The sequence below is a fragment of the Chaetodon trifascialis genome, chromosome 22, assembly GCF_039877785.1.
Source record: "Chaetodon trifascialis isolate fChaTrf1 chromosome 22, fChaTrf1.hap1, whole genome shotgun sequence".
Taxonomy (NCBI): Eukaryota; Metazoa; Chordata; class Actinopteri; order Chaetodontiformes; family Chaetodontidae; genus Chaetodon; species Chaetodon trifascialis.
Genome location: NC_092077.1, coordinates 6448327 through 6461404, shown reverse-complemented (window position 1 = coordinate 6461404; position 13078 = coordinate 6448327). Strand labels below are relative to the sequence as shown.

Here is a 13078-nt window from a genome sequence, read left to right as displayed (position 1 = left end):
TGCTAACACTTTCACTGAACACTTTTTACATTGTGGAAATAGACTTCATGCACTACCAGACTCACTGCACATGAGAGTAACTGATCTGAGTGGAGGCTGGAAGCTGTGCAACTGAATATGGACATGTGTACATTTGGGAAATGAAACATTAAGAGGAGAGACTGGATAAATATTTAGTGTTTTTTCTTCTCCAGCATTCATAGTATGATTCTTTTAAGACATGCTGAAGGACAGAGCTGCTCATGTTCACCCACATTCATTTGGGATTCATCTTTGCTAGCTCATGCCAATTGTCTCATACAGAGAAAATGGAATTCTACCTCTGTAATCTCGTGCAAGTTCACAAACACAAATGTTTGCCTGTAATAATCTCCAAATTATTTTTTAACCCAGCGTGGATGGGAAAACACAACTGACTGGTTTGTTGTGGAGAAGTCCCAATTAAGAAAAAAAAAAAAAAAAAAAAAACTGTCACTGCATTTTAGTTACTTACAAATCAAAGGTTCTTGATCAAAATCAAACAATCCCGGTTTGTTTGATGCAAAGCTGTGTGATTTTGATGTCGCCTAATTTTAAATCTTCCTTTTCTGCCTCTCTCTTACATTCAGCTGAGTTCTTCTTTTTCAACTCCTATTCTCTCTGTCACTCACACTCCTGCCCCCTTCTTTCATTTATTTCCCTTTGTCCACCCCCCCACTTCTGACCCACCTAAAAAGCTGTGCACAGTGCCTCACAATGAAGTGTGTTTCTTTCACATGTTAATGCTTTTACTCACAGCTCAGTGGGCAGCACAAGGCAAGAAACAGAGCTGCTGGGAAAAACAACATTGTACACACACACACACACAGACAGACACACACACACACACACACACACACACACACACACACACACACACACACACACGAGGCAGGAATGGCTACAGTTACAATGAATCCAAATGAACTGCCACTGAGTTGCCTTCAGTTGTGATGATGAACTTCCAGGGCGGACAGAAAGGGAAATGTAAAGTCTGTAGTATAGAAAGAAAGAAAGAAAGAAAGAAAGAAAGAAAGAAAGAAAGAAAGAAAGAAAGAAAGCTCTAGAGACACAAATGGAAGTGAAGAAGACATGGAGGGAAAGGAAAGGGCGTGTCTGCTTCATTTCTATCGCAGACGGGCTTTTCATCATTCATGACCACTTCGGCGTATCACACTAAAAAAACCCGATTACGCTTTGCCAGGCAGGGTGTGTGTGCCTGGGAATCGATTGTTAAGATTTGACAGAGGGAAAGAAAACAATCTGCAAGATGAAAATAGATGCGCGTCTATTGATATTCATGCTGCTTTGACTAATATGAGAAGGAACAAGTCGAACAAACAACATCTCACAGCTGCACTGTGGCGTGTGAGTGCATCTGGCTTGAGTCACTGCATTAATATGAGCCCATTACAGCGGGGCTCCGAACCAGGTTTCATATTAACGCCGTGGAAATTTAACTGGATGTTCAGACCCATGAAATTGAATGAATAACTTCATGTGGTTACATTTGTTGGAACGGGTTTCGTCATGGTTTTACGGGGATCTTCACACACTCTCTGGTAAATAAAACACAGCGCTCATCATGGAGCTAACGCTGTGCTGCAACAGCATCTACTTTTTTTCCACTCTGGCTCTTGAACGCAACGTCAAGTTTTTGAGTGAAAGAGTGACACTAACTGTGTGTCTTCACAAGGCTTAGCTTCCCTTTAAAGCAGCTGAGTGGCAGGGCTTCAAAGACCAGATCCAAACACTGGACGCAGCACACCGGAGAGCTGCACTGCTAACTCTCATCTTGTTACTGGCTGCTCAAAATGTCCCTTCGAGTCATCAATACTTATTCCTGATGAAAAGTTATGGCAGAAAAATAAAGCAGTTACTTTTATGAGAAACATCAATAGTGTTTTTTTTCCTCACTGTTCCTGTAATTACTATAATTACCTGAGACCTCTATCAGTGAACTCCCATTTGATTTTTTTTAATTGTAAGTTTATTGTGCCTGTTTCAGCACAGCAAACAAATCAACATTAAGCTGCTGGTTTGATTTATAGTCATGAAGAAGATGAAGTTCAATGTGACCTTTACACCTTTTGCCTGCTTCCGATGGTATTATGAGCTTCAAATGACATGTGTCAATTATTGCCAACAATCCACTCAGGGTGCAGGTTAATAAGTTTAATAGCTCTGTATTTAGCCCACCGATGACCTCCGGATCCCCCCGACCATTAAGAGGTTAATCTCTCCCCGCAGGACCATTACGGTTTGTCTGTGTCCACTCTTTGTTTCTGTCGGACTGCAGCTTAGCCCAGCGGAGGCTTTGTGGCGAGTTAGTTGACATCCCGGAGCCATATGGTGCGAGGCAGATCAAGGCTCTCTCACGGGAGATGCTATCCGATAATTCCTTCGATTCGTGTGATATTCAGGGTGTTCGGGCTGACATTTGCCAGTCTGGTGGGACTGTTTCCCAGAACTGTTTGCTTTTACAGGTGTCTGCGTGATCGAGAGGGCAACTTGATCTTTGGGGCTTCCCAGTTGAAACTTGCAGCCACTGACTGATGCTTGAACAATCAAGTCTGAGGCATCTAAGAACAGCAAACGGCTCATACAGACCTGAGTACGACCAGTCGATGTCATCAGGGAGCTTCCTCAGGCCTCGGACCAGCGGCTCCGCTGCCACAACTACAGCAGAGAGAATGACAGAAGGTTTATTAGTATCGTTTTGCATTTCCATAAACGCGCACAAATGCACAGACTGACAGGTGAAACCACGACCACTTGCTGTGTGACTCTGCCACGTGGTGAGGCGCAGGCTTCTCCTGTCATTCAGAGGATACATTTCACAACTTGACAGCCTGCCTGGAAATAGACCGACTGTAGTTTTCTCTGCAGCCAATCTTGAGATAATTTAGGTGACAACAGCAATACTTACAACAGACAAAAAGCAACGACCATCTTATTCCGAATCATCAGTTTGATTTTAATTGGACAGTTTGGGGCATTCTTTCCGCTGCTGCTGCACGTGTGGTGATTAGATTCCCTCTACAGCCGCATAGCACCTAAGCATTTCCTTTGAAGGTAGAAAATGATTTGTGACAGAAGTGTCTGGGTCCGCCCCCGATCCACACACACACACACACACACACACACACACACACACACACACACACACACACACACACACACACACACACACACACACACACAAACAGGGGTACCAGCATAGAGCACTTTAAAGGGTGCAGGAGGGAACTGCATTGCCATTAACATCATTTTTCTCAATACACACACATACGCAGACACAGCGATCTATTTCTTGGTGGTAATTTTCACTCGGGGACAGTTGAAGATAAAATGATGTATGAAGTCACAGCTGGAGGATTCAGTGTGTGTGCTACTAGCCTGACTGATTCTTATGCTAGTTGTACATTTGCTAATAGCTTTGTGTCCCCCTCTTGCCACATGAAACATAAGAACATTGAATAACACACACATACACACAGATTCACTTTCTTTATATTCACGTCTGCCTCTCATCTCATCTTTCTCCTCCTGCTAACAGGAATGAGTTCATTCTCTTTGTGATGCTCAAAATCAATCGCACCCAAAAATCCCAACATTAAGACATGAACTGAGCCAACATTCCATTCCCATTAAGGTGACACATGTAAAACATTTGCACCCTGTGCATGGGTTTTGAGAATGACACCATAAAGCACTTAAGACACAACCAGGTGGCATATTTTACGTGATCAAAACTTGTACAGATGGGCACTTAGAGAGCACATAAAGTCTGACAAAGCCTGCTGCCAAGCTACGGAGGTAGGAGCAGGGGTCACGCGCTAATACAGATTACAATATATGTGGCACACAAACAGCATGAATAAATAAAAGTAAGGGAAATAAAACAATAGAGCCTCTCTGTTTTGATCTTTCTGTGCACAGAAAAACTAAAAACCTCTCCTCCAAGAAGATGAAAGCCATGTGTCGAGTCAGATTTGGGTCACGGGCAGCTACCGCCGCACCCACTGCATAAGGTCTGTCCATGCGGCACAGAGCAACACAGTGCAATCCCATTGTTTACTGTGTACAGCAGACACATCAAAACACTGGGTAAATTCCTGCACGTGTGTGACAACATGCACCCATTCACATAGCAAACTATCTGCCGTCGAACAAAACCCTTCTCTATCATCTGTAAGATCTTCTGCGTCAATGAATATTCAACAAATCCTGATATAGTTGCAGCCACAGCGGGTTTTAATGCTGTACTTCGCACTTGTTTGACTGACTTTTGCTTTTTTCTCAGCTTTTCCCCGCAGAGGCTGATGCTTAAAGGCACTCACACTCTGTAGGCACGAATGAGCATCATCCTGAGCATCAGCCAAAACAGTGACTTGACATACAGGAGACTGAAGCCTGACACGAACACTGGAAAATAAACTGCAATCATAGAGAGAATAGCATTACTATCTGTAACGCGTAAATATTATTGATTGGCTCCATTATATTAACCCGTTTCCCTTTTGCAAATTACTTTGTCAGCTCATGTTTAGGAAGCAATTCACAAGCCAGATCAACTTCGGGAGTCTTTGTGAATTAGCTTATGCACTCAAAACAGTACTTTGCTGCGTTAGCTTTGTTTTGGACCCCATTTTAGTCATTTCTTGAAGTTAGCGGACTCCAATTCTAGCTCATTTTAGTTGTGTTGCACACTGTAGGTCTCATTTTTGAACTTACTTACAACCTGTTCACATTGGCCACACAAAGCACCTGAAAAATCTTTTCTTTCGTTCTGCTTGTGGAGGTTACAAGCAGACTTGCTAGATGAAGAGTGCAAACCAGACTACCTATGAATCAAAAGTCTGAGCACTCTTATTCCATGTAATCACAGCTTTCTTCGTGATATCTCTTCACTGTTAGATGAAGCTCAATCTTGACCTCAGGATTGAGTTGATAGAAAATACATGTGGACATAAGAAATGAATTGGAATATGTAAGTAATAGAGATGTGAAATGAAAAGGTTAAGTGGAGGGCATTTGTGTCCTATAGTGAGCCATACTGTTCTTACAGAAATGACAAATACAAGACCAATACACTACAGAGTTAAGACAACAGTGGGCTGACAAGACTGACCTGACCACGTGAAGCTCGCTATCACCTTTAATGTCTGTGTGATCTACAGTATGTGGATGTTGAAAAGAGAGAAGGGCTTAAGAATGAATAAGAAAGGAGGGAAGAAAAAGCAAAAGAGACAAGAAACTTTTTCCAAAAATAAAAAGTAAAGGGAGAAAAAACAGAAAGATTTCATTGAGCCATAGTTTACAATTACAAAATCATGTCTACATTGACAGTACTTCTCTTAAAATAACACTTAATTCAGTTTCTTTATAGCCTCGTTTCCCAGTGCGATGTGTGTGTGTGTGTGTGTGTGTGTGTGTGTGTGTGTGTGTGTGTGTGTGTGTGTGTGTGAGGCTACGCTGTCATTCTGACTGCCATCTGTAACTTCAGTGTATTTGATGATGACATTCATGTTCGCGCACAGGAGGAAAGACTGATGAGGCGAGTGAATGAAAGCAAGCAAAAGAGGAAAAGAGAGAAGAATGGAGTTGACTGTGGGGTTGTAGCGTTAATAATGGCTTCATTAGCATCACACTGTGAGGGATTTTAATCTAGTTTGCCTTTGGCATACTGCACACCCACACATACACACACAAGCACACAAATAGACCCTAAGGATCACTTGTTGTTTCAGTGTGATTTTTGAGAGCTTATCAGACAGAATTTCCATTTGAAAAGGGAATGTAGTTAGAATATTTTGACCTAAAATAGGAAAACTGTACAACTGAAATAAAATTTACATATGAGAGCTGCATAATCAGATAGTGGCAATGCATTAAAAAAATATTACAATACTACTGTTACTGTAGCCACACTTGACTTGGCCTTAGTCCAGATCCACAAAAGTGAAACCACAAGACCAGATGGACCAACTTTGACATTAGTCGCCCTTTATTCAGGTCAGTCAGCTGATGCTTCCTGATGTCACTGCTGAGTAAAAGTTTCTTTCAAACATCTTAGTGAAGCTGCACTCACACCTCTTAGCTCACCACTGTGTCTGAGAGGCTTGATTCAATAAAGTCATACAAAGGCTGTTGGAGGAAGAGGATATGAAAGCGGGAAAACTCTCTTAAGTGTTCTTAGCATCTATGCGGTGCTCAAATAAAGCTCTAAATTGTAGATAGCATTTAGCTCCTTATAACAGTCACTACGTTTACATGCAGTCAAGTAACCCTTTCATAACCGGAATATCAGCAATAACCCGGTTGCGCACGGCCATGTAAACACCAATAACCCTTTTGAAAAGGGTTTTTAAAAACCCAAACATGACCCCTGGGTTACTCCTTTTCTAACCTGAATTTTTGGTCATGTATATGCCTATCAGAATATCCCCATCAAATGTAACATTAATTTGTGTTCTGCGCATGTTCTATTCGCAAGGAATCTTGGTCTTTTGAGTGCAGGTAGCATGGATATGGACGGCACAGCTCCGGCTCCATTTCCTATTTCTTCACGTTCTCGCCTTCCATTAATGGGTTAGGGTTAGGGTGAGACAGAATAGTGTCAAGTACTGGTGGTGGGTCAGCACCGGCCCCAGGCTGTTCATTATCCACCGTGCTGCTGTTGTTGTTGTTGTTGTTGTTGTTGGATACAGGAAGAAGAAGCTGAAATGACGCGCATTGCTTCATGACGTTCTCTGTGCATCGACACGTTGTCCGTGCGTCGCTGTTTTGATCGGGATATCCCAATTGATTACCCCTGTTTGCTCACGCATGTAAACAGGTTATTCCAAATGTTTCAGAAACCGAAAAATTGACCATAACCCGAATACTGACTGCATGTAAACGTAGTGACTTATAAACAAGAGTCAGAGGTCCCAAAGACATAGTATTAATTCTGCAACTGCAAGACCTTCATGCAACACTGTAAAAAGTAATCAAAAATATAGCTGCCAGGTGTCCCCATGGCTTAGGGCTTAAGACGCCGACCATGAACTGCAACGTCCTGACTTTGAGTCTAGCCGGGGACCTTTTCATTCCTTATCATCCGTATGACTTTATACGTTGGGCCGCAAGACTAGTTGTGAACTGGCTGTACTGTAAGCGGTGAAGAGACACAGAGATGCAGTGGCTGCCAGTCATTGCAGAGGACTGAAGTGATGAGTGCTGTGCAGGTGAACAGCCAGGAGGGAAGAGACACCGGTGCTCGGCTTTAAGAGCACAGCGGATGGTGATGGGACTTCAATGCTGCAGGCTGGCCATGCATGAAGCTCACAGCTGAATCACTGTATTCTTCCGCCCATCTGCACGTCTATCTGCTTTATTGGATTTCCCAAGAGGCTGCAGAGACCTGACATTAAAGGTTTAGGCGAGTGGCAACAAGATACTTCCATGGATGGTGTTTTATTCATACAGGAAAGGTCAGCAGACATGCAGTTTCCAAATGCTCTGTTTCATCGTCACGCATTCATACACCTTGTTTTCAATGCCTGAATCGAGCGAAGTGGAAGCCAAATGAATGAACCAAGAACTGATTTCCACTTAGAAATCTGCAACAAAAATAGAGCCCAATTTGAACTCTGCCCTGTGCGTTGGCATGAGTGAGAGCGACTCCACAGCTGTCAGCGCAAGGCAGAATAATGGAGCGAAATGAAAATGTGTGTCAGCCAGACACCTGATACTCTGACTGCAAGCTCCTCATGCTAAAGTGTCAGTCACTGAGGGTCATTTACTACAAGCAGCACTCATAAACAGGTTATGTGATCAAAGCATGTCGAGGCAACGCACGGGGGAAGATCATTAGCTTTCACTTGTCGACCAGGTGAATGTTAAAATTCCCATCATGACAAAGGACTTTGAGTCTGATCTTATAAGCATGTATATTAGATTGAGAAGTGGGTTGTTTGAGTGCTTGACTGACAAAATACACACAGATGAATTTACATCCTATAATTTCTTCCCTACATGTATACTCTTGTCATGTTCATTGTCAGTGGCAGAGCCCGCCATTCCCACAAAATTGCCTACCACAAGGGAACCACTTGAACTGCTGCATGCTGGTATTCCAGTGTTACTGTTCGTAATGTCTCAGTTATATCAGCCTCATGGTTCGCTGTTGACTCTCTAAACGCTGTATTAAGCTCATTTAAACCTAACCTTTCCTACCGCTGCATTCAACAGGCAAAGCACACGGCGGCTTTCATTGTGAAGCAGTAGGACAATGTGATTGTCACCAAAAAGCTTTCTCTTTTTTTGTCATTTGTAGTCATTTTGTGCATTTTTTGGACGGCAGATCAACAGAGAAAAGATACACCAGTTGTTCTTTTAATGTACTTCAAACAAAATAGCTGCTCAAGGAATGTCTGCTGTGGTATTAAACTACACTGACTGTTATCACGGTAACCCAGTGTTACCAAAGCAATCACAAAGGCAAGGGTCATGAAACTGAACTCTGTCCCAATGGGATAGTGTGTCCCCTCAGATCCTCTTGCATCAATCCATCACGTTCCGCTCATTCCAGGAGTGATTTTGTGATGAAGTGTTGAAATTTACTGGTCTGGCGCACCGGCCTTGACCTGCACACTTCTTCAATTACCGATTTCTTATGTTTCCTGGAACACCTTTCAACGACCCAGAAAAGAGGGGGCGTGAACTTGTTGCTTTCAATCAAACATCCAGTAGATTGATGGGCAGAGAAACAAAGATATCTGGTCTAGAGCAGTTTGTGAACCTTGCAGATTGTATTTGATAATTGCTATCTAACTGCACTGAATTCAAGTCTAACAATGACTTGCTCTAAACCGATTTTTCCATTAAGCACATGCAGCAACAGCCCGAGACTGCAATGTTTTGGGGGGGATGGAGTTGCTGCAGGGAGGATTCACTGAAGCTGGCTTCATGTTGTTAGTGTTGGAATAAGTGAGCCGGTCCCAGCTGAACACTAATGAATATACCGTGTTGGATTACAGGACTCCAGGGGCTGATTTAGCCTGAATCCCTGCGATGAGGGAATCTTTCATCTGCTACATTTACACCGACCTAAACTGATTTTTAACGGCAGATGTGATTACTGTTGTCCCATTAAATGCGGCCCCGTGTTCCTCCAGGGAAAGGAAGTCTGTGTGTTCAACCCACAAGAGTGAAAGTGTCTGTACGGTTCAGTGAATTCATCTATGAAGGGTTTAGTTTGAAGGCTGATAAATGAGACCGTGTGAGCTCTCCTGTTTTGAACAAACTATGCTTTCAGCTGATTCAGTACCAAAGCATGAGCGGAGAAATACTGTGCAGCAGAAAACTATGGTTGTGGAGGTCATAGTGGATGAATGGGGCATACAAAGGACTTGATTTGGACACAAAATACAGCAAACCACTAACAGCTCTGAGGCTGGTGATTAAGTTTGTGCAATTCAAAATAAGTTTTCTTAAAAAGTAACAGCGTGCTTCTTCCTCCTCAGCATCAAGTATGTAACCAAAAATTTACAGAACTACTGCTAAATATCTTTTCCCAAGTGAACGGACGAGGCGACAACTGCCATAACTGATCAGTGATGTGCGCGTAACATCCGCGTCACATAAAACGTGACACCTGTTGACCTCGGCGTCACAAGCGCACACACCCGTCCACGCACATTCACACAGGCCACATACCTCCAGGGCCCAGACTATAACTTATATAGCATTCAGCTGTGTTGAGTGGCAGCTGGTTTAATGAGCACGCTCGACTTTCGTTCGCCGTCTCACTGTTTATGTCTCCTTATCTTCCTTCGTCAGCTTCTGTCTGATCTGCTGCAGCTTATATTGGAAAGCAAGCACGGATCATTAACAATATGGCTACACGAAGACAGGGCAGAGAAAACAGAGAGGATCTATAACCTGGTTTCTAGAAAGTGAACATTTTAACTTAAGTGCTGATAGGACAGTGCGCATAATCATTATTTACTCATCTACTTAAATGGCCATTTAATGGCTGGAACAATATTGGATATTTAATTACCTGTTTAATTAAATCCCAACTATTTAATTAGCTGTGGAGGAGATGCATTTTTGTTTTGTGGATAAGGAATAAAAAGAAATGCATCTTCTCTAATTAGTAACAGAGGTGTACAGTATAATGACATTAGAAATTTTGGCTGGTGCAGCTTTAAAGCCACAAATTTGTCCACATGCTGAATGCATGAGCACAGGTATTTTGGACCCTTTATGGTCCATTTGTGCCCTGCCACTAATAAGCATGGGAGACGTCTCCCGTTCCTCTCCTCTGTCCGGCTGAATGAACGAAGCCTCACAGTAAAGTCCAGCAGCACAGGTTATGACTGAGTGAGATTAAGCTCCTTATTAAATGGAGGATATTGTTTCGGAGTGCGAAACAAACCGCGCATTGTTCCACAGGGACATGACAGCATTAAAGCTGCAATATAAAACCTTATCACACAAGCCTATCACTGCGATCTCTGTGTGTGCGCGTGTGCATGTGAGTGTGTAATAAAGTGTGTGGAGTGTCTTGCACTCCAGTTGTTCTGGTGGGGACAAGTGAGTCAGATTTGAGGTGACCATGGGAATTTGGGGCCCTGTGCTGGAGGTGGTAATACAGTTGAACAGCTGGGGGGGGGGGGGGGGGGGGGGTAAAAAACACACATGCACGCATGCACACACGCACACACACACTTATACAGTGTCAGATAACACCCCACCATGTCCAGCCGGATGGGATATCACACATTCTTTCACAGCCCTTTGGTTCCACAAAAGTCTAATAAAACCAAACTGTTCTGTTATTTAAAACTCTGCGCAGCTTCAACCAACACACACACACACACACACACACACACACACACACACACACACACACACACACACACACACACACACACACACACACACACACACACTGCTGACAACTGAAAAGTGATCGCTGGTTAGATTCTGCTGGTTCTCTACGTGACGAAAGCTTTAGTATATTTCAGAGGAACATTTTTCAGAGGTAGAGCTGCAGACAGCTACTGGATTGGTGTATTAGTGACATTTATTCAGCCTAACCCATTTCTGATTCTTTGTCTATTGTAACTAGGGCTGGGCCGATAAAACAATAACGATATGTCTCGCGATAGACACGTCATCAATATCAATAAAAAATGCGTTCGATAAAACATTTGATAATTTTTTTTTTCTTCGTCAGAAGAAACCTGAAGTTGCGAAGCGAGGTTGGTTGCATGAACAAAGGCACTCGCTCTCAGCTAACCGAGCAACGTAGGGAGCGATCGCTGATCAGTGAGAGAGACACGATAACACGTCAATCATGTAACATTATCAAGTTCAGTTGCGCCATGTCGTTGTCTCGTGTTTGATGCTCCGCGAGGAGTGAGATGAGAAATAGAAAGTGAGCGCTGCAGCGAGAGAAGAAATTGTCGATAAAACAGGGAAAGTCAGCTCGCCAGTACGGAGTTTTTTGGATTTTATAAGTTGGACCGTAGTCAGACCAATGTGGTCTGTAACTTATACAAGACCGGTAACACCACAAATTTATTTAACCACCTCAGCCGCGCTCACTCTTTGGAGCGCAGCCGTATTCGCCAACGTCCGCCAACTGCAGCACCACCGCACAAGCAGCTGACCACCATGGAGAGGTATCTGCTTCAGTGCCTGATGACAAATCATCTAAAAGGCACGAAGACATAACGGAGGCAGCAGCATATTGTATAGCTAAAGACATGCTTCACTGAGCACTGAGGAGAAGCCAGGTTATAAACATCTCTTACATGTACTTTTTTTTTTTCTAAACACACTTGCAATAAAAATATAATTGAATAGTTCATGTATGTTTAGAGTAAGAAGAGTGACTGAAGTTGTTCATATGTCGAGGCTGGTTTTATAGTTCAATCAATCTTATTGTACTGTCTATCATGTTTGTTTGTTTGTATGTTACAGATGTCAAGTCTACCTCAGTTTCTGCTATGTTTCCAAAACACTGCACATATCTGAAAACATTTTATTCAGCAGAAGGTGAATCAGCTTGTGAACTTTCTGCACTAAACCTGCAGAAAAAAAGTTCTCAGGTTTCTCTCCGTTTACATTTTAACACTTTTATTTACATTTATTATTTGAGTGCTTTCCATGGTTGTGTTGACATTTCCTTTCCTTTCTGCCTTGATAGCTGAGGGGATTATAATCAGAGGAAGGTTCAATTTAAAATAAAAATGTTTAAATTGAATGTATTTTTCTCCCGGTCCTTAATTTAAATAGGTAATAAAAAATATCAATAATTATCGATATCGACCAATATAAAACACTTATATCGCAATAGAGTTTTCAGCCATATCGCCCAGCCCTAATTGTAACTAATAACACTACAACGACAGCAGTTACAAAATAAAAAAAAAAAATCCAATGTGCTCCAGCCTCATAGACAGCTGCAATCATACGAATTAAAAACAGCCAGCAATTGAAATGAATAATACCCACACTGACAGCATGAGCCAATGGGTTCAAAATGTGTCTTTCTGCCTCTTCGAGCTTCAGTTTAGAAGCGTAGTACATCTTTAAGTGCTACACTTGAACTTCCGTATTGCGTCCATGCTGAGCCGTTTTTGCTTGATAAGTCTGGTTCTTTGCTTCATTCCAGCTGCATTTTCTTTATTTTGATATCTTGAGCAAACTGTTACGGGGGTGGATGAACATGTTTCTCCCACATTTTATCCTGGAGCGGAGATATTTTTGATGAGCTCTGAGTGGCAGAGACCCTGCAGGGGACTGACCTCAAATCTTTGCTTCGGGCTAAAAATCAAACCAGGAAGGCAGGACTTATCTTATCAAGAGGCTATGAATAAATGACCCGCATACACACACACGACACATGTACTCACATACACACTCAGGGATTCAGACATACACAGATCTCTGAAAATACAAGTATCAAAGAATATAATTTAAAGCATATTACATATGTAAACAGCAAAGGGAGTGTGATGTAAGATGACATTTAGGACACACACACACATACAGTGCA

At 42.5% G+C, this 13078-nt stretch overlaps 1 protein-coding gene across 2 annotated transcripts in view; it reads right to left on the bottom strand.

Annotated features, from left to right (window-relative positions):
* The window catches only part of ptprz1b (protein tyrosine phosphatase receptor type Z1b), a 51689-nt gene that overhangs the window by 29338 nt on the left and 9273 nt on the right, over positions 1-13078 (bottom strand). For both annotated transcript variants that reach the window (XM_070991873.1, XM_070991874.1), the window contains exon 2: positions 2629-2697. In XM_070991873.1, coding sequence (XP_070847974.1) covers positions 2629-2697 — 69 coding nt within the window. The remainder of the gene's footprint in view (positions 1-2628; positions 2698-13078) is intronic.